Here is a 21,295-nt window from a genome sequence, read left to right on the forward strand (position 1 = left end):
AAAATCAGTCACTGAGTTCGGTCACAAATTCGGTCACTAAATTCGTCGCAAAAGCTTAGCGACTAGCACTTTTTCAACTGAAAAATAATGGTCGCTAAATCGGTCTCTAAACGTTTTAGTGACCGATTTTTACGCTTTTTCGGTCTCTAATTCGGTCTCTAATTCGGTCGACCCAAAGCTTACGTTTATCATCTTGAGTCGCTGAGCTTTTCTTATGCTTTAGCACCTCCGCGTCAGTAAAAGACCCTCCCATCTCCGTAAGAACTTCCACCAAACCCGAAGACCCAGAATCTGAGTTAATATCACTAAAGGATTCATAGAGGTCTCCATACACCTCATGTATAATTTGACTAAAGTCAACCCTACTCATATGACTTTTACATGATTCCATACATTGCTTCTAAAGAGCTCTTATCTCTTCAACAGTATGGGGAACAATAACATTCCTCGACTCATCACATTCCCTAATAATAACCATAGTAAAGAACAAAGGAGTATGAAAAGGTAGGTTACCTGATGAAGAGAGTCAGAGATTAAAAAAAATATCGTTGAGCAAATCTTACGTGAGGAAACTTTGAAATCGTAAAGGATGGAAGAGAAAAAGAGTGAACATTTAGGTTTTTAAATAATCATACTAGAGGCTAATAAAGTAAGTTTATAGTCCCCATAAATACTCCTCATTATTGACGCATTCGTGGAATTAAAAGTGACAATCAGTAGGAGAAACTTACTGACACAGGCAAGATCATGAATTTTTAACCGGTGGGTGAAGAAAAGGATCTGACTTTCCAAACCGACCCAAAGTAAACTCTTCAGACCATACTATTCATCCCTACGAAATTAAAGCTCGGGGGGCTTGTACACATTTGGAATATTTAGGTCGATCATGATATATAGTGCGGAAGGGATTCTCGAACCGGTTTTGGATTCTTAGTTGTCCAAGACAGTTACCGCAGACCGAGGGATGTAATCATAAACAAGCTAGAGGATGTTCAACTTGGGACACCCCTAACCGTCATTTGCACATCAATGGTTTTCACCGTTATGGAATTTACAACTCTTTAAGAGCCAGATGGCGGAAGTTACGATAGTTCACCCATTAATGGAGGAAATCCAAGGCTCCTCCATTTATGAAGGTGATTATGGCTCCAACATCTATAAATAGGGATCCCATATGAGGGATAAGGAAGACACACATTTTTCTTGAGCTTGCATCAGTTGTGTTGCTCAAATCCCTAAGGCTAAACATCACAAACTCCTGTGTGACCTCTCCGGAATCTTCTTCCGGGAGGTAATCAAAAGTGTTATACAGGAACAGTCTGTAAAAGTGAAAATTTATTTTAAGCGCGACAACATTGGTTATGTTCATTTTTGAAAAAGTTTAGAAAAATTATAGTATTACACATTGGTGGTAGTGATTATGTGGGAGACTATGGACAATGTGGAATTCTTCTTAAATATTCAGATAATTCACCGCTCAAAGAAACATTGGGATCAAGGGTGATTGCTACATACTTTGGCTTGGAGAATATTGGTTATACTGGAAGATTTGAGAAGTGTGAATCGAGTAAAGATTATGTAAAAATGTTTGGAATTACCCTGTATATAACTTAAGATCCAGATGACAGATATTTTTCTCAGTATTATTGTGGGTTAGTAATTGCATGAACTCTTGCAATATTTGTCAAAATAAAAAGTAACAAAGAAGGTTCTAATGGGAAACCATTGAAGAGTGCAGTTGGAAAAGCAAGGACGAACGCTAAAGCACTATAAATCCTCGTGTCCCCTCCCTCCCTCTCTCTCTCTCTCTCTCTCTCTCTCTCTCTCTCTCTCTCTCTCTCTCTCTCTCCTACTCTTGTGTTTAATTCTCGTAGGATATTACATGCTTTAGTTTCCAAGTCATAGCGTAGTTTATTGTTTATTCAATTGGTAGTTATTGATTATGTAAGGACACATCTTGTGTAATTGAGCTTTAGGGTTGATTAAATTCTATGGAACTAGTGATGTTAGAATCTGATCATAATTAAAATATAGTATGAGAGACATCTTGTATAATATACAATCCTTTAATTATTCATTGTTAAACATTTTGCGAGTTTTGTGAATTGTGTATTTGTCAACGTGACTAAAGTCTAACAAAAGTATAATTCACATATTTTCATTTTAAATCTTCTACGCATAACTTGGAAAACCTCTAATATTTATTTTTGGAAAATTAGTCACAATTTTATCCTAGTCTATTCACCCCCTCTCCATTGTTTTCCTACTCCATATTATTTCCCAATGCACCATATACATTGCAGCAAAAAAGTGTTGCCGAAAGGAATAATTGATTAATTATGAACAAGGTGAAAATCGTGTTAAAGGGAAAGAACTTGTCGAAAACATTTTGGGGAGAAGTAGTGTCCACAGCTACATATTTTTTAAATAAGTGTCTAATAAAGAAGCTTGAGAAGATAACATCGGAGGAAGTATGATCTATATTTAAATAGAATCTGAATCACTTGAGATTTTTTTATTTGGTAGCATATCTACATGTGTCGGGACATCTTAGAAAGAACTAGATGATAAGGGAGAATTGATGATACTTGTAGGGTATCATTCTACCTGGGAGTTAGTTGATCTACCGGAAGGAAAGAAGCTAATTGTATAAGATGGGTTTACAAAGTAAAGGAAAATATCAAAGGTGAAAGATTCAAGCGTAAGGCTCGATTAGTTGCAACTAGTCTGGCTTTGTAACGAACAAGAGTACCATTTGATTTGTGTTTGACTGTATAGATTCACTTGTAACCAATGGGTTTCTTACCTTCCCGTCTATCAACAATCTCCCAAGTTCCATTTTTTCAAGAGCTTTCATTTCCTCATCCATGGCTTGGACCCAATTTATATCTTTCAATGCCTCTTGAACAGATGATGGGACGACCACAGAGTCAACTGCAAAAATAAAACTTTAATGCTGCAAGGAAAGATTTTTAGTGGAGACAAATTGAGATATATGGTATTTGGCACATGACCTTTTCCCTTTCCTTAAAGCAATAGCTAAATCATCTGTATTAGTGATGCAAGTGTCAGAGCTACGAGAATCACTAATAGGATTATGAGTTTCAACACTTACCTCTGGTTCTAGAAATTGGTGTTGTGTTTGGAGCCGGTCGAGCTTACTTCTTCTTTGATACACCAAGGTTGGATCACCAGCCTTAGTTTTTGTTGGTATGGAACATGATGATTCCTGCAAAGCAGACGAAAAAGGATGGATAAAAATAGAAGCAGGCGATTCATATTCTGTATTTGTAGAAGCAGTATCAATGATAGGAGGATCAGTAATAGGACTTGACACAGGATTCACATTCGACTCGAGAGACTCAATTGTAGGACCGGTAATAGGACTTATGAGAGGAGTCATGGGAACTCAAGTAAGACTAAAAACATGGAATCAGATTCTACATTGTGAATGCTCTCCCCCTGAAGCTGAGGACGAGTGAAATAGGCTAAATTCTCATGAAACGGGACATCTTTAGAGACAAAGTACTTACGACTAGGAGGATGATAGCATTTATATCCTCTCTTGTTTGGGGGATACCCAACAAAGATGAATTTGGCTGCGCGGGGGTCTAACTTACTTCGATGTTGTTTATGGATATGGATAAAGGCAACACAACCAAATACTCGAGACTCTGCAAAATAGAAACAGAAGGAAACCGTGAAGTCATAAATTGAACAGGATTGACATTACCTAACATGCGAGATGAAACCCGATTAATCAAGTAGGCAGCTATAACAACGACTTCTCCCCAATATGAGTTAGGAATTGCCATTTGGAAGAGAATGGCTCGAGCAACTTCAAGTAAATGACGATTCTTTCTTTCTGCAACACCATTTTGTTGTGGGGTGTCGACACATGTAAATTCATGAACTATTCTCTGTTGATTGGTAAAATTTGAAAGGATATGATTGGCATACTCTTTTCCATTGTCAGAGTGGATTCTTTTAATCCCCTTGCCAAATTGTGTTTGTACCATATTTAGAAAACTAATAAACAATTTCGGTACCTCTGATTTATCCTTCATCAAGAAAATCCAAGTTGCTCGAGTACAATCATCAATAAATGATACAAACAATTTAGGTGCAGGTCCCCATACATCAGAATGTATGATATCAAAAGGTTCAGCACTTCTATTGAAACTAGGAGTAAAAGAGACACGATGATGTTTAGCTAACTCACAAACATCACATTTAAAAGACTCAACTGAATGATGTAAAAATAAAGAAGGAAACATAGACTTAACTAAAGACGTGTGTGCTAAATCCAAATTTATGCGGAGGAATGAGAAGAGGACACCGAAGACTCAGTCTGCAAGTAGGAAGCCAACACCTTCGAACAATTTGGTTCATTAGATAGGTAGTACAACCTTCCCTTTTCCTTAGCAACTCCAATTGTCTTCCCCGTGGTAAGATCCTAAAAAACACAATAAGAAGTGAAAAATATTACTTTATAATTCTGATCACGAGTGAGTTTACGAACAAATATTAGGTTGTGAGAGAGTGTGGGAACATGTAGCACATCCTGTAATTGAAGTGAAGGTTGCAAGTTAACTCTCCCATCAATACGCGCATAAGAACCATTAGCAATTGTAACATAACATTTCTTCTTAGAGGAGGTGTAAGATGAAATCCAACAAGCATTCTTAGGGATTTTATCACAAACACTAAAGGATTGAGAGCATACGCTCAAGCCGGTCGTCAGTAGAGAACAACTTCCAAAAGGCTTACTGATAAAGTCAAGTATAACCTTTAAACGATTCACCTCATCCTCGAAAAATGATAAAGAGTAATCAACATAATTTTTGTTAGCCATTTTAGCAAGCTAAAAATAAAAATAACAACAAGAATTATTCATCAAGAGGGGCCTACAAGACAACAATGAAGGGTTGACAGATGAAAGGAATAAAGAGGGGGTTGTGTGAGGTGTTTCTGGACAGAAAAAAATTGCAATGAAGGCAGCAGAAAAAATTGCAATGAAGGATAACAAGGCTGCAATGAAGGCAGAAAAATTGTCACGACGAAGGTAAACTAGAATTTATCAAAATGAAGAGGGCTAGGGTTTATACGGAAGCAAGTCTCTCAAGATCGAGAGCTCTGATACCATGTAGATAATTTAATATTTGGTGAAATGCTTGAGTTCCTAATGCACTCAAGTAATTTGATTATACACACACTAGAGAGTAAATACAAGATAAGATTTTCAAGGATGTTGCTAGTTCCTAGATACATGTATATAATTTTTTAGGCATAGATTCCTAAGTACATGACTCCTAAATACAAATTTATAATTCCAATATTTTATAATTCTAACATGCAATATTTTCCATGTAAATCTAACTTACACTCACAATTAATAAGAACTCATTACTTTACCATCTCATAATCAAAATCAAAATACAGTTATAATAGAGGGATGATGCAACAAGATGGATTTTCATTAGACTTAAATGTAAAACCGGTTTACAATAACAATAATCAATGTCTTTTAAATTTAACTTTTGAAATAAAAATATAAGAACATAAGCTTTTAGGATGGATCAATGAGTATTGCAGTCAATCACATTCCAGTCATTTAGATAATGGAGAAGTCTCAAGAGGATGGATCAATATGTAAATGTTATTTAGAAATTTGTTTAGTGTTTATATAGCATATTCGTGCATTTCCTCTTAAATAAAATGATGTTGTATGAAAGTCAGCTAATAGACTAGGCCCAAATTGTTTCATTTTAAAAGTTAAAAGTTTTCCTTAATTAATTTAAAAAACATAGTTACAATTATTAATTAATAATATAAATAAATGAATTATCCCTATCGTCATTTCATTAAAAATATTTTTTGTCGTAATCATCATTGTCACGTCTGTAAAACTAGAGGGGGAACAACAATTAATACTAAAGAATGTAAAGTTAAGGAACCGAAAAAACTTATTTTTAAAATATAGAAGTAAAAGTTTAAAATCATCAAACTAGGGAGACTAAAAGTGCATTTAAACCTTTGTTTTATTCCGCTGTATATTTAGAAATCGTGTATTGATATTGTTTCTAGACATGATGTATTACTAACATAACTGTATGTTGTTTCATGTACTCCTATTATATTAAGTACTATGATGTATGTTTAGTTACCAATATTAATGCTTTAAACTTGATTATTCTAGAAATATCAATTTTGAGGTGTTACAGTTGCTATTAGAGCATGTTGATCCTTCAAACCAACCATGACACAGGCATTGGCTAATATGCATAAGGATTTTCCTTATGCACCATGCATAAGTCAATCTAAGTCATTGGATCATGTTTTTAATCCAGTATTGAGTATTGAGTATTGAGTGGTGAGTATTGAGTTTTGAGTGACGAGTGTTGAGTATTGAGTAATAACAATTGATCTTTAGAATTTGATCTAATGATCCAAGGGTCCATAATAATCTATGCACGGTGCATAGATTTTTATCTATGCACGGTAACTGCACCCATGACACATCAATAGTTTAATTTGTTCTTCCTCATAAGTGTGTATTTTTGGTCTAATTCCACTGTCATTATATTTAGTTATTGATTCTGATCAACTTGGTTAGTATATGTATATGATAGTCGACAATACAGGAGAACAACCACGAGGACGTGGGAGACCGAAGAGTGTCCAAAAAATTAGAGTGTTGATCAAAACCCAAGAGTTAGTAATCAAGAAGACTGTTGGGCTCAAATGAGGCAACAGATGCAAGACACTCATCAACCGCAACCTCAGCCAACCCAACAAGAGATTGGTAAACAGGGATTCCAAGAATTCTACCAAATGAACCCGCCTGAATTTGAATTTGAATCCTATGTTAGCTCATGATTGGCCACCTAGCATGGAGCGAATCTCCCAAGTGATCACATGAAGTGAGGAGGATAAGGTGACATATGCTCCATATGTGTTTTAGGGAACCAACAACAAGGTGGTGGAAAAATTCTGCTACCAGAAGGGCATCTCAGGGTATCCTAAAGGTTTAAGAGCATTTCAAGGCAGTTTTGCTTGAAAAGTATTTTTGTGAAAGTCTAAGATCTCAAGGAAATTGAACGAATTGATCAATATACGATCGTAGGATCTCATTTTCTCCTTGCATAAGGTGACTATAGTACCTGGTTTCCTTTTCCGGGAAATATAGTGAGTGGTGATTCGTTGGTAAAACTTCGGCCATAATTCGATGCACCCATTGAGAATGCCATTGAATGATAACCTCGATGGTTTGACTAGTGTTAATTCTAGTAATCTGTATTTGGAAACATTGACTGGACTATAGTAGTCGAGCCTGTCATTTATGAGTTAGACGTGTTTGCCGGGGTCTCCTCTCCCTTTGCATTCTCCTAGTTTGGGATGCTTTTGCGTTGAATTGGGGATCTTTCTATCTTAGATCTGGGCATATAAGGTATGCTTAGGTTGTACCTAGGTCGACTGTTGTTCGTCGCAATCTTGGGATAGAGCGTGACTACCTTAGTTGCCACCCGGGCTCCTGGGAAAGGATTTGAGTTTTTCGCTTTTTGAATGATCTTTGGACTTTTGGATTTTTCTCCCTTTAGCAGAAGTCGTTTCCGAACCGATGGAATGACTTCTCCTAGACATGACTTCTTGAATCGTGTTCGCTCGGGGATAGGCGTGTTGATCGAGTCCAATTGAGTTTTGTACTCGATTCACTAGATCTCATTAGAGGTTGAAGAGAAATTCACATCACAAAACTGAATTTTGATCTAAAGAGTCTAAGAAAACGTGAGAATCGAAAGTCATTATCCATAGACGGCACCATTGTTTCGTTTTGGAACCATAAATAGATATAGATGTGGAAGTGGTGGAGGAGGAAAGCTTCTAATGCGGTCGAGTGGGGGTGTACCCGCAAAGTTAATACTCCGACTTTCAAGTCAGTATGTGGAAGAGTAGAGAGTATTTAAATTGTGTTTGAAACTTGATAGCTAATAGCGACATTCTCTATATATAGCGGAGGGAATAATTGTTTCGCTATCTTTCAGACGTGAAATGCGAGAACCACTTGATATGCTTGGGGTGTAAATCTCCTGTAACAAGGTGTAGGATAGTCCTATGATAAGGAAAAGATTATAAAAACATGATTGTATAATCAGCCGAGAGGTTTTGGCCTGAATCCGACTATCTCAGGGTGGTCGATCTAAGGGAATTATGACTTGCCCGGTGTGTGTATATATATATATATATATATATATATATATATATATATATATATATATATATATATATATATATATATATATATATATATATATATATATATATATATATATATATATATATAACGCATGCCATTGATTCTCTCCTCATTTATTCATTTGTTGTTATAGTTATCTTCATACCAATGCTTTAATAATGGAACTAGAGAGCTCAATTGGATTAGCCTAGTAATATTGTTACCAGGTACTTGATTCTATCCTAATCTTAAAAATAAAAATTTCTTAAAGAATGATTTTGCCCTTGTTACTCTATAGATCCTCAAATAGTGAAGAGTGATTATTCCCTTGTTACTTTATAGACCCTCAACTAGTAATGAGAATACATGTGAAATTCATAAATAAACAATAAAGCTAGAGATTATAATAGGAACTTATTACTTAAACCATGTTAGTAGATTCAAAAAAAGAAACAAAAGTCATTGTTTCAAATGTTGCAATTTGGGTTTGTGGGGTTAACCAAAAGAAAAATGAGCAAGACTTTAGTTTTGAGTAAGAAAAAGGTCATACATGTTTGGAAAAGCCTAAGGTGAGACCAATTGAGTGGTACATGTGGGAGACATAGCACGTTATAGAAAACACAATTAGTGTTATTGGACCCCATTCACAACAAGAATGCTTTTCTTTTATTTTTCAGCACGCTTAACACCCTCTCCTTCTTCTTCCCACCCTTTTTATTTGTTTTTGCTTTTTATCACCATCAAGTGTCATCATCATTCCACGCTCATGAATCATTTCTTCCAATCCTTTCCATTATTTGCACTAGCACATTCACATTCACAGGTAGATATACTACATTTCTCCCACCTTATCTTAGGTGTAATGTTTGAAAAGTCTGATGCAATATAACCTGAAAGTTTTGATACAAAGATGAATACTGGATGATATTGACACATCTAATAAATGATTTGAAAAAAAATAATAAATTAAACCTAATTATATGTGTACACGACATTGATATTGACATGTCGTTGTAAGCTGTAATTTGAAGAAAAAATATAAACAAATTAAACTTAGTCATGTTGTGTTGATACGTGTCGGTCACTGGACACTTAATAAAAAATGTATATAGTATAATTTATATATGGAGACATTCATCCTATTTTAAGTTTGTTTTATAAAAGTTGAGTTAGGTTTTGTCTAAATGCTAAGATGATATCAGAGTATATCTAATAACCAATAAGCCGTCCGTTATTGAGTCAATGTTATCAAACAATTTAAATCATGTTTTAAAAGTTAAATTCACAACAAAGAGGAGCGACTTTTAAATGTCCGACAAGAATTTTTTTTTTATAAATAATGGTAGAGTTTTAAATGTCCCACAAGAATTTTTTTTATAAAAAATGGTAATTGTTGCTAAGAAAATCGATTTTTGTAACTTTGAAAATTTTCGACCGAAAATCTATTTAAGTCACTGAATAATGATGGGATGACTTAGATCCTGTGACTCCAATAGATTAAAAACTCGAAATCTCAATCCTCCGATCTAGATCAATGGTTGACATTATTAACTATTTCTTTTTTTCTTTTGGTCATTGAATTTTATTCCAACACTTGTTCTTTACTAAAAGAAGCCTCCCTTTTGATAGAGCACAATGTATGAGTTTTTAGATAAAGCAAACATTTCCAACAAACATAGCTAGCTAGTACTTTATTTTACCCTTTTAATTTCCTTGATCTAGTGAGTGTACTAATGCTACTCTAACCTTTCACATCTATCAACATTCCATAGAGTATACCATTCATATTAATTTAGCCATTTCTTCTCATTAGGAAAATAAACCAACTCTTTCCTTTTCAAGTTATGACACATCAATTCTGTTAAAGCTTTGGTCCTTTCTTGTTGTTTCTCTTGTACTCTCATGGACTCATTTCTCACTCTTATTTTGATGACATTTTCCATCATGTCATTGAAGTTTCATGAATCTCATTCTCAAACCATCAAATCACCTCATGTTCTTGATCTCCTCATAAGAGATCACACATTCACTTCATTAGACAAAAACTTCAAGACAGGAATACCTCAATCAGTGCAACTACCTTCAAATTTATCAGGCATCAAAGTGGATACTATGAGGTCTAGATGTGGGAGTTTAACAAGGTATGGTGCAAAACTCAAGGAGTTTCATCTTGGTATTGGTGTTACCATTCATCCATGTATTGAAAGAGTAATGTTGATTAGACAAAGCATAGAGTATAACAATTGGTCTTCTATATATTATGCTAACTATAAGGATCTATCTAAGTATCAACTTGTTTCTCCAATTGTTGGAATTCTAGCTTACAATGCCGATGAAGATTCGAATTCTAGTAGTAACCCTTTCCAACTTGGAATTGAAGGTGGTGAGAATCTCATCACAATTGATTTCAACAATGCTACAAATTTCAACAAGAAAGAAGAAAAGGGCATCAAAGTGAATCCCTTATGTGCAAGTTTTGAGGGAAATGGGAGAATGACACTTGCGAAAACGAAACCTTTGGCAACGCTTGTTTGTGTTGCTAGAATGCATGGACATTTTGGTTTGGTTGTTGAGTCTTTACAACCACAAGAAGATGATGACAATGATGATTTTACAAAGCCTACGAGACTAAGTCGATGGAAAGTCGCGGTAGGGAGTACTATTGGTGCTGCTATTGGTGCTTTTCTTTTAGGTTTGCTTCTTGTAGCAATGCTTGTTAGGGTTAAGAAAAGGTCGAGAATGGTTCAGATGGAGAGAAGGGCTTATCAAGAAGAAGCACTTCAGGTTTCTATGGTTGGACATGTGAGAGCTCCTACCGCACCCGGAACTAGAACCGCACCAACTCTCGAACAACATGACTATATAACTCATCGCGGTCATTGATAAGGTTTCTGACATGTTTGGATTGACGAAGAATTTGACAGAATTACAGTGAACCACGTCTTTATTAATTGTAAAATTAAAATCACATTCAATGAAATTTATTATAGGGCAAATTTTAAATTGTATTATTAGTTCATTGTAAGAATATTTGTACGTTTTTTTTATTAGTTAAAAGTGGATAAATGGGATGTGACGAGTTTTAACCTACGTCTTTGCAGTATGATATCTCTGTACAACTATCAACTGAGTTGATTTAACATAAATAGTCTGTATTATATATATTTGATCCAATCACGCGATTTCATATCTCAAATCAACAACTTCATTCTGCTGATTGAGAATTCTTTATCTCTGACAGAATTGCTTAATTTTGTTACTTCCTTAGAGTGTCAGAAGCAATTATACATGTGTTGCTTGAAGCCGTAGAATTGGACTGTTGTGGTGTTCAGAAGTCAAAAGAAGTTAATATTTTATTGTTGTTGTTGTTAGTGAAAGCAAAACAATACTCCATACTAGAGTTTGACAATTGTGACATGTAACAATAAGTGCTTTTGACTATGTGACTAACAAAGGTTGTAGAAAATAATCATGAGTAAATTGCACAACAAACAACAACATAAAGTAAGAAATAAATGATTTAAAATGAACCAATTACAGTTGTTTTTAGGAGTTGAGAATCCTAATTAACTGTGTGAGTTCACTTCATGCGTGGCAAGGTAGTTAGAAGATCAATAATAAACTCAACAATCTCTAATTATTTCCTCAAAAGCTGGAGGGTTAGGAATGTCCATCAATCTAAACATTAGAACATGATACGCTGTTTTTTTTCCCTTGACTTCCATGATATGATAATAGCCAAGGAAAAAGGAATATCATGAAATGGATCGCCTAGTGTCTAAACATCCACTCCAATCAGCATCATTGAAGCCTACAACTTACATTTAAGACTTGCATTGGAACATTAAACTATGACTAGGTACATTCTTCAAGTATTTAAGTAATTAAGCGTTTTGAGGGCAACTTGAGTTGATTGTGTTAGAATTTGGAATCATAAAGTCGGTCAAAATGGAGTAATCGAGCGTGGAGAAGGAGAGAGAGATAGAGAGTTAGAGAGAATTATTGAGGGTGAGAATTTGCAGTGGTATATATATAATAAGTGGATTGAGACACAAGCAACAATAAAAAATAACTAAAATACTTAAATTGTGTACATGTAACCAGTTACCGCTGCTATAAAAACAAAAAATATAACAATGATAACTGATTATTGTGATTGCGTAACCGGTTACACCCACCATAAAATTACTTATTTTCGGCTTATTTGACTTTTCTTCATAACTGTAATCGGTTACACATCTGTGGTAACCGGTTACGGAACTTGAATTATAGTTTTTAACTCAACATACCACCTTAATTCAAGTGCTCCAAGTCTTTCATGCTCATGTTCATCTGCAATCTCTTGAACACTTCAATTGTGACTCCTTTGGTCAACAAATCAACCACTTGGTCTTCACTTCTACAATATCCCAAACTCAATCTTCCTTCAATAACAAGTTCTCTTAAGTAGTAAAGCCTCGTCTAAATATGCTTTGCTCCTCCCATATGCAATTGGGTTCTTAGCAAGATTTATAGCAGAATCGTTATCAACCATGAGCGTTACAACGTCACCCTCATCATTGCACAACTCCTTCAATAGATTCATCAATCACACAACTTGGCACACACACAACGTAGAGGCAATGTACTCGACCTCACAAGATGAGAGCGCTACTACCAGTTCCTTCTTCGAACACCATGTGATTAGTGTTTCACCGAACATAAAGATGTATCCAACTATAGACTTTCAATCATCTTTATCTCTGCACCAATTGAAATTGGTAAAATCGAGCAAATTTCATTTTCTACTCGTGTTCGCCGCGGGAAATAGAATTCCACGGCCTATAGATCCTTTGACGTTACATTCGTCAACCATGTCGGATATTTGGTTTATATTATGAAACTTACTTCCTTCAATTTCCCCACTTCTTTTTTAATGGTCGCCCGTTTCTCCTTGCCAACTTTGTGCTTTATTCACACCTTTGGCTTCATGGTAGAATCAATGACCAGGAGGAAACACATAGCCTTAGTGACAATTTCTGGAATATCGGAGGGAGTCTAGGTGAACTAATCAATTCTCTTCTTGAGCAAGGAAACCAACTCCTCCTCGGCTGAGTGGGAGAATCTTCTACCACCTTGACTTGTCGAACGTACCTTCTACGAGAGGAGAAATATTTCCACCCTCGACAAAGCCTCCCTATATGGTATTGAGAGTGTAGAGAACTAGCATGTCTTCCTCTTTTCTCTATGACTCTATTTTTTTTTGGACTTAGGGCTTCTGGGTGGATCGCGCGTCTAACTTTTAGACTTGCCTTCTTCTTGCTAAGAGCTTTCTCTGACATACTTTTCAAGTGCACCGCTTGGATAAGCCATTAAATCCCTCTCTTTAGTTGGTAGTAGTCATTAGTGTGATGACCTTTTATGTTATGGTATTTGCTCCATCTATTGGGTTCGGGTCCATGGTGTTTGACTTGGGAGCTAGTGGAAGCAGGATATAACTACACACCATTTCTGATATCAACGAGTTTTAAGGGGGCATGGCGTTATCTATGATCCTCCCACTATGTTTGAAAGTCGCTTTATTGTTCACAAACAAGGTGCAGTGGCCTTTTGCGTTGTTGTTGCAATGAATTTGATCTATTAGAGGCATGCCCTTTGATGAGTTCTTTGCATTAATTTCTCCCCCTTAATGTAACATTCAGCTTATGCCATGATTTCAGTCCTAGTAGCAGCGAGCTTCTAGGCGAGAGATTCATTGAATTTCCCGACCCTTAATCCTTTATGGAATGCTCGCACAAACATCTCCTAGTTTGATGTATCACCTTGATGGTCGCCTCGTTAAAATGGGTGAAGTACTCCATTAATGACTCGGCACGCCCTTAGAGAAAATGGAATAGACTTATCGTTGAAACCTTTCAATTCTTACTCGCTGAAAATTGATGCTCCAACTTTCCTTGAGAGGTCTTGATAACTGGTTACTAATAGGCGGGGGAGGTTCATGAACTACCTCAAGGGCGCCTCTTTGAAATTGTTGGATAAGAGCTTTAACTTCAAGGAGTCAAAGGCACCTATGATTGGCATGTGAGTATTGAAGATGGCGATGTATTCTTAGGGTTCGTTCTTCCCATTAAACTTCACTAATGATGATAGTTTAGAGTTTTCTAATACTATAGCGTACTAAATCTTGTTGGAGAGAGGTTAGGGGTCTAATACCTCTTCTTCGATCTAGAAGTCTTCGTAATGTTGCGATTAAAGGGTCGAAATGTTCACCTGTAAAGCTTGGTTGGAACATCGCAAGTCTTTCATAACAACTTGCATCTCTCTTAAGGCGTCGTTATCGTCGCTTCCAATGCTGCTAGCTGTCGTGATGCCTCGTCGCATCACCATGTTGAAAAAGACGACTCAGACGAGTGATACTCAGATGTAAGTGTGGTCCATGATAGTTTTACAAAGACCCCAAAATGGGTGCCGATTGTACTTGCAAGATATACAATGATGATGGCCCTTGGTTACGAGGATGACCACGAAATGACTTGCGTGTGCTATTTATGTGAAATTAGTGAATGATCCATCCAGTCATAAAGATTAGGATATTTGTAGACATAATTGTGGGTCAGATCATGGGAAGGAATTGGTCTTCCTTCAACTTCCCAATGAGCGTGTGTGAGAGTAGTGAAAAAAACGATTCTTCTTCCTAGATTGGAGGGGTGGATTCCTCTTTTGCAAATATGACCAAAATCGGTCCTTTCAAAGACATCTAATCTACTACATATCGGAGAGAGTCACTAACAATGGATATGTATTCGTATTGAGCGACCAAGTTATAGTCAGACAACCCAGGGTCGGTCCCGCCCAATTCTTCTATTGGTCATTTCATGATTCCTTTGAGCACCTTCCCTCTAAGGCGGACTCAAATAGTAAATTAATTAAATTTGTGTCTTTTTACTTGCATAAACCATTAGATTTTGTTTTGACGTTACTACTGAACACTATAATTGATCTCTCAAATTAGTTGAATCTAAGATGAAATACCGAATTGAAATACTAAAATAATGTTAAATATATTGTTAAAAAGTGATCTAATTCTATCTTTGTAAAAGCCTAAAAAATATTATTAGTCTTTTATTATCCTAATATCATTTCTAATAGGGATTATTTGACCTACCCATAAGATTGCCCATTGTTTTCTTAAAACATTGTTGTCTTTAATTTATTTACTTTTTTGTAGTGTCAATGAAGTTTTAAATTAATTAATTTTTTTAATTTTATCTATTCGTTATTATTTTGGAGGAAAAACTGTAATTCATATAAACAAGTTTTTTTTTTTTTTTTTGCAATTTTAAATTTATTAAAATATTATTAAAAAAAAGTAGTACACCTTTATTAATTTAGTCCTATTTAGAGACTCACTTATTAACTTTACATATGTATGCTTAATAGTCCTATGTAGGCATACCAAAGAGACAGTTTCTCTAGACTAAACAACACAACACAATGCAAAACTAACAAAAAAAAAAAAAACACATAACACAAAGTTTCCTTCTCCAATGACACCTCTTATACTAGCCACCAATCTCTATTAAAAATCATAAATTACCAATTTTAAGCTTTCACTCTCTTTTACAAATAAACTCTTATAGTTTTAGTTTATTTGTGAAAGATGAATATTTGTGAAAGAGTAGTGAAAAGTTTTAAAAAGAGTAATTTATGATTTTACCTTAAATTAATTAAGTCACTTATGAAAGAACATAGATAAATCATAATTTGATGTTCCCACAATAGGAGAATCAATAAACTCATAGTTGTCATAAGCATCTTCATCAGATTGAGAATCAAAGGCTGTTGTTCCAGTTGTTGTTGAGACATTTGCATGCATTGGAACATTGGCCACTTCATCATTCATAGGAACTTTGTAGTGAAAGTTGCTATTTGCACCCCCTTGTTGACCAAAGAAATTGTTGCTCATTTGAGGTGGCATGCTTTGGTTGAATCCAGGAGTTGGAATCATGTTCATAACAGGCATTGAACTGTTGTTCCTCTTGTTGTTTCTCTTTTGCTCAACAGTTGTGGGGTAGATTTGAGGATGAAAGTTCATGTTGAGAGATGGCATAGCATTCATGGTGGTGTTCTTCATCTCAATTCCGGAGTTAATGATGTCCATCATATCAGAAACATCTTCTTCTTCTGAGTAATTATTACCTGCATGATTATCAAATTCAAATTGTTAATAAGAAGATCAGTTTTCTTAAGCATATGAATCGTAAGATACCTATCAAGCACAGACTCTGACGCAGATACTCTAACACTAATAATGAAAAAAAAAAAAACATTGATACCGCTAAATATGCGGTAGTATTTGAGGTCTATATATCAATTTATTATTAAATGATTCAAAAATATTTTAATCAAAATTTATGTCTTATAAGTGTTGTGTTGTCTGACACATGTTTAAGTTGTCTAACACATGTTATGAGTGTCTATGTGTCTTTCAGATGTCAAACATCAATTCAAAAAGTTTGATAACAAAGAAAAAAATTATTTTTAAGAGACATTTGTCTGACTTTTCCAACACTTGTCTGACTTTGCTGTCACGTGTCATAAGGGTGTCATATAAATGTTAGACACCAACACGTGTTAAACAGTGTGACACGCCTACTTCTAGAGGTGTCCATGCGTGATAGTAAGATACTGATAAATATGATTACCTCTATGACGATTGATCTGATTTGCACCAGCAGCTTTCACATTTTGTTCAAGAGGTGCAGCTGCAGCTGCAGCAGTAGACTTGTCATTTTTGCCAATTTGATTATATTTTGAGCTTCCAACTCCAGCCATTTGGAAGTGATTGTTGTTCTTTCTTCCAAAGTGATGATTGTTACTTGCATTCTTATCTTTTTGCAAAGAAAAAATCTCATAATTATGAGTAGTACTTCTCTTACCAAGTTCAAATTTTCTCTTGTTAGAAACTTCATAAGGTGGCACAACAGAAACATTGGAGGTTGATGAATTGTTAACAGCACTACCTCCATGGTTATGGTATTGGAATTGAAGATTAATAGAACTATTACTATAACCATGATTTTCATCAAGCTCTTTAGCTTTTCTCTTATTAGCACCACTTTCATCAAGGTTATTGTTCATTGGAGACACATTCACATTGTTGAAATGTGTTTGAGCTTGGTTCTCTTCTCCATTTCCAACAAAAGCACTTCCATCAATGCTCTTAAACGCCTCGCGCCGAGGACTAGTATTCTCAACAACCTGATCAACCATATTTCTATCGGAACTTCCATGATCAAGGTGAGGAATTGTTTTATCAACCCGAAGGCTATTAGCACCATCGCCCGACGAAGGAGGTTTTGGCAACGGTATTGGTTTTGCGCGTTTGCGCTCTACACCTTCCACATCATAATCGTTTGTCTCAACAAGAAGACAGTTACTTCCGGTACCACTAGAATTAAGAGTTGCGAACAAATCAGGATACTTCCTTCTAGCAAGTTTTTCCTCGTAATTTATAACAGCAACCCAAATAGACGTTTCCTTAGCCGTGAGTTTATCTTGTAAACTCCTCGAATGTCTAACAACATTCTTAATCTTCTGAATATTAGGAGATATATGTTTAATCACAGCGTGCAGAACACAAATCTTCCAAGCTTTCTTCAAATCATGCGGCTTTCTATACGGAGGTGGACCGGGATCTTCACTAAATCCCATTTCGTTCCACCATGATTCTCTCCCGGTTGGCCACCACGGAGGATAAATTCCTCTCTCCAACGGAAACCTTCTCTGCGGTGGCTCACAATGTTGCATTAGCGATGATAAAAGCGAACCTAATGTTGTATCAGGTAGTTCGAGCAATGAGTAAGGCGTTGGTGAATCACCATTCAACATTTCCTTCATTTTTGAAATTCCACTTTCCTCTTCATACTTTGCAATCGCAGCAGGGCCGTTTCGGTCGAATTTCACTCTTTCTTTCCACCAACCTCGGAGATTGTCCGAAGAACCACTCATTGGTTTTCCATTCTCCGGTACTATTCCATAAATGAAGCCGCGGACATCACAAGCTTCCATCATCTTTAGCATGTGCCTATTCACATTACGTGTCAGTTCAGTAATAAGTGTCACAGATACTTTCAATATCGTTTTCATTAAAACGATATTGAAAATATATCAATATATCTCTAGCCGTGAAATTTAACTTTATAATTTTGAATGAGAAATATTTTTAGATTTGTTGCGGTTAGTAAATCCACGTATTAAACTACATTATATAATATAACTGCGTGGATTTTATGACTGCCACAAATTCAAAATGCATAAACAAACTTCAAATTTTACTCGAAAAATTATAAAATGATCGCTACTGATAAATATATAGTACCTTAAGATACCATCTTGTGCACGGGTCATTGTCTTTCTTTTCAATTGTTCATATGATTTGCATTTGTCACCTTGTCTTCTCTCTTCCTTCATCTTCCTTAAAAGCATTTTATCTCTCCATATCCTTGTCTCAAGATCCTCAATAGTTAGCTCTTTTTCTTCATCATCTACTTCTTTTCCCTTTTCTTTTCTTGGATTGTTTGAGGACTCTCCCTTTGAAGGGTAAGTGACAGCACCATTACCAACCTTAGGATTCATTGCTTCTATGAAATAATGTACAAAAATCAATATGCATGTCACAATATATTATCAATTTTTATTAGAGATAAAACCAAAGAATAGTATTCCTAGAAGTGTCTTATTTTCAAATTTTTCCTGTTTCAATAATTATCTATATATAATATAATTATAATTTTTTTTCACGAATATTTCCCTATTTATTAAGGTTTATTCTATTCAACATACTCAACTATCTATAATTAATAAAAGTATTCTAATAAATGATATTCCTTCCGATTTTTACTATAAACAATCAATTTTATAAATATATTTAATAATTAATCTATCTAGTCAATATATACTCTAAATATATTTATTATTTAATATATTTAAAAAATATTTTTTTATAATAAAAATATTAAAAAAATAATTATTATCATTAAAATCAACATATCCAATTATTTTTTAAAAACTATATAAAAATTAAATGAGACATTTGTATGATACGGGATGAGTATTAAATTAAAATACTCATACTCCAAAAATTAAGAAATTAACAAGTAAAATGATATATTGACATAAAAAAAGGATTAAATTTGTCGATGACAAATATTTATTTTCACCACTAATTTTATTTGTTCTTATAATAAATTTAAAGAAGAATAAAACACGTGCTTTTAACCAAAATATATAATCAATATCATATTACTAGTATAAAGTTTATGTGAATAAAAATTCTTATGATTAGAAGACATAACTCCTATAATTTATAATTCTCAAAGAACTGATCATTGTATATGATGATTATCAAAAAGTCAACAAACAATAATAATAATAATAATAATAATAATAATAATAATAATAATAATAATAATAATAATAATAATAATAATAATAATTATTATTATTATTATTATTATTATTATTATTATTATTATTATTATTATTATTATTGATATTATTAAATTAGTAATTATGATAATAATAAAAATAAGAATTATTTGTCAAATAGTAAAACTAATTCATCAAATGATAATAATGAGAATGTTAATAAAAAATAAAATAAACTTAAATACACTCTTTTCTGTACAAAACTTACTTAACTACACTTTCTTATCATATTTTGCTCAAGATTTCATTTGTTTTTTCCTTATAGAGCCATAGTTTTGAAATATTATAATGTTTTGATTAAAACTCGTCTATCTTTTATCAAAGTCATACAAAAATTAAACTACTTAAGCTTTTAATTAATTTGATAACACCAATAATACAAAAAAAAAATTAAACCAATTCATATAGTGTATTACTCCCATAAACTTGGAAAAATACATAATCAAAATTAAGAAAGAAACAAGAAGACAAGACAAAAAGGGTCGCCAAAAAATTTAAAATAATTTGAACAAAATTTCATACTTCGAATATCTTAAAGGCGTCATCTCAATAATCGAATAACTTTATATAAATTAACTAATGATTGAAATAAATTACACTTACATATATTTTGAATTTATGAGCGAATCAGAATCTAAACCCCTTCTCGAAGTTTATAGATCGAACCTGCATTAATAATGATACATACTACTAGTTAAGAATCTGATAAATAAAATCGATAAACATATTTATCGAAAAAGACAAAATTTTATAAATGAAATTAAAAAAAAAACACTCTAGTATTTATTCTTGAAGTAAAATATTGCAGCATGATATCAAAATACTATAGGAAAAGAAGTTGAAAAGCATAAAAAAGAAATAGATTGAAATGTATTAGTAAAGAAAATGTACCACAAAGATGGAGGAGGAGATGGAGAAATGGTTAAGTTGAGAATGAAATATGCCTTTAAAAAAGAAGTGAAAATGGAATATAGAAATGGATAGAAATTGTTGTGAATGAAGCAAATGAGGAATACCAAAGCTATTCTTAAATACCCAAAAATAAAATGCAGGTATGGTAAGTACTCAAATTTTCCTTGTCATGCAAGATCAGGATGAGTATTTTGATGATAGAATACATTAATGAACTATACTAATATATTTATTTACTATTTCTTTTATATTAATCCGTGGTAATATTATTACCCATAAATCCTTTGCAAGAAATTTCGGGAGGAAAATTTGTATTTACAATAAAAATATTTATCATTATTTTTAATTGTCTAATATAAGATTTGAACTCTATTTTTTAAGACTTTTTTAATTATAAAAAAGGAAATATTACTTTTTCATTTGACAGGCTGGTAAGGAAAAAATATAATATAAAGAAGATATTTTTCTATTTCAATTTGTCTAAAATACATTTTTTATTGAAAATCTAGAATATACATACCAAAATAATGAATAAAAAAATAAAAGAAAGTTTGAAAAACAATAAACAAAAAATATATAAACTTCATATGATAAGTTTTTAATTAATATATAAATAAAATTAAATAGAAAAGTCAAACTACCATTAGTAAAAAATTATTTCAACTATGAAATAGAATT

At 33.8% G+C, this 21,295-nt stretch overlaps 3 protein-coding genes across 3 annotated transcripts; 1 reads left to right on the forward strand and 2 right to left on the reverse strand.

Moving 5' to 3' along the window:
• Positions 1–9,904: 9,904 nt before the first annotated feature.
• LOC131657367 (uncharacterized) lies at positions 9,905–11,361 on the forward strand. The gene has a single exon (XM_058926779.1). It carries the CDS (start codon positions 10,139–10,141, stop codon positions 11,117–11,119), a length of 981 nt encoding a protein of 326 aa, XP_058782762.1. The 5' UTR covers positions 9,905–10,138; the 3' UTR covers positions 11,120–11,361.
• A 4,381-nt stretch (positions 11,362–15,742) lies between these two features.
• On the reverse strand, positions 15,743–16,430 carry LOC131657368 (uncharacterized). The gene has a single exon (XM_058926780.1). The coding sequence runs from the start codon at positions 16,377–16,379 to the stop codon at positions 15,948–15,950; it is 432 nt and encodes a 143-aa protein (XP_058782763.1). The 5' UTR covers positions 16,380–16,430; the 3' UTR covers positions 15,743–15,947.
• A 443-nt stretch (positions 16,431–16,873) lies between these two features.
• Positions 16,874–18,853, reverse strand: LOC131659927 (protein ETHYLENE INSENSITIVE 3-like). The gene is made up of 3 exons (XM_058929037.1): positions 18,597–18,853; positions 17,583–18,302; positions 16,874–17,234 (listed from the first exon to the last, which is right to left on the reverse strand). The coding sequence occupies exons 1-3, from the start codon at positions 18,851–18,853 to the stop codon at positions 16,874–16,876; spliced, it is 1,338 nt and encodes a 445-aa protein (XP_058785020.1).
• Between the last annotated feature and the right edge of the window lie 2,442 nt (positions 18,854–21,295).

The sequence above is a fragment of the Vicia villosa genome, linkage group LG3 (genome assembly GCF_029867415.1).
Source record: "Vicia villosa cultivar HV-30 ecotype Madison, WI linkage group LG3, Vvil1.0, whole genome shotgun sequence".
NCBI classification, from domain to species: domain Eukaryota; kingdom Viridiplantae; phylum Streptophyta; class Magnoliopsida; order Fabales; family Fabaceae; genus Vicia; species Vicia villosa.

Bases quoted from the DNA above. Each gene is read 5' to 3' on its own strand.
- LOC131657368 (XM_058926780.1), bottom strand. From the start codon at position 16,379: ATGATGGACATCATTAACTCCGGAATTGAGATGAAGAACACCACCATG.
- LOC131659927 (XM_058929037.1), bottom strand. From the start codon at position 18,853: ATGAATCCTAAGGTTGGTAATGGTGCTGTCACTTACCCTTCAAAGGGA. The intron at 18,303-18,596 runs GTACTATATATT...TAATGTGAATAG, and splicing joins GCACAAGATGGTATCTTAAG to GCACATGCTAAAGATGATGG. The intron at 17,235-17,582 runs GTTGCCAAAACC...CCATGGAGGTAG, and splicing joins AAACGCGCAAAACCAATACC to TGCTGTTAACAATTCATCAA.
- LOC131657367 (XM_058926779.1), top strand. From the start codon at position 10,139: ATGGACTCATTTCTCACTCTTATTTTGATGACATTTTCCATCATGTCA.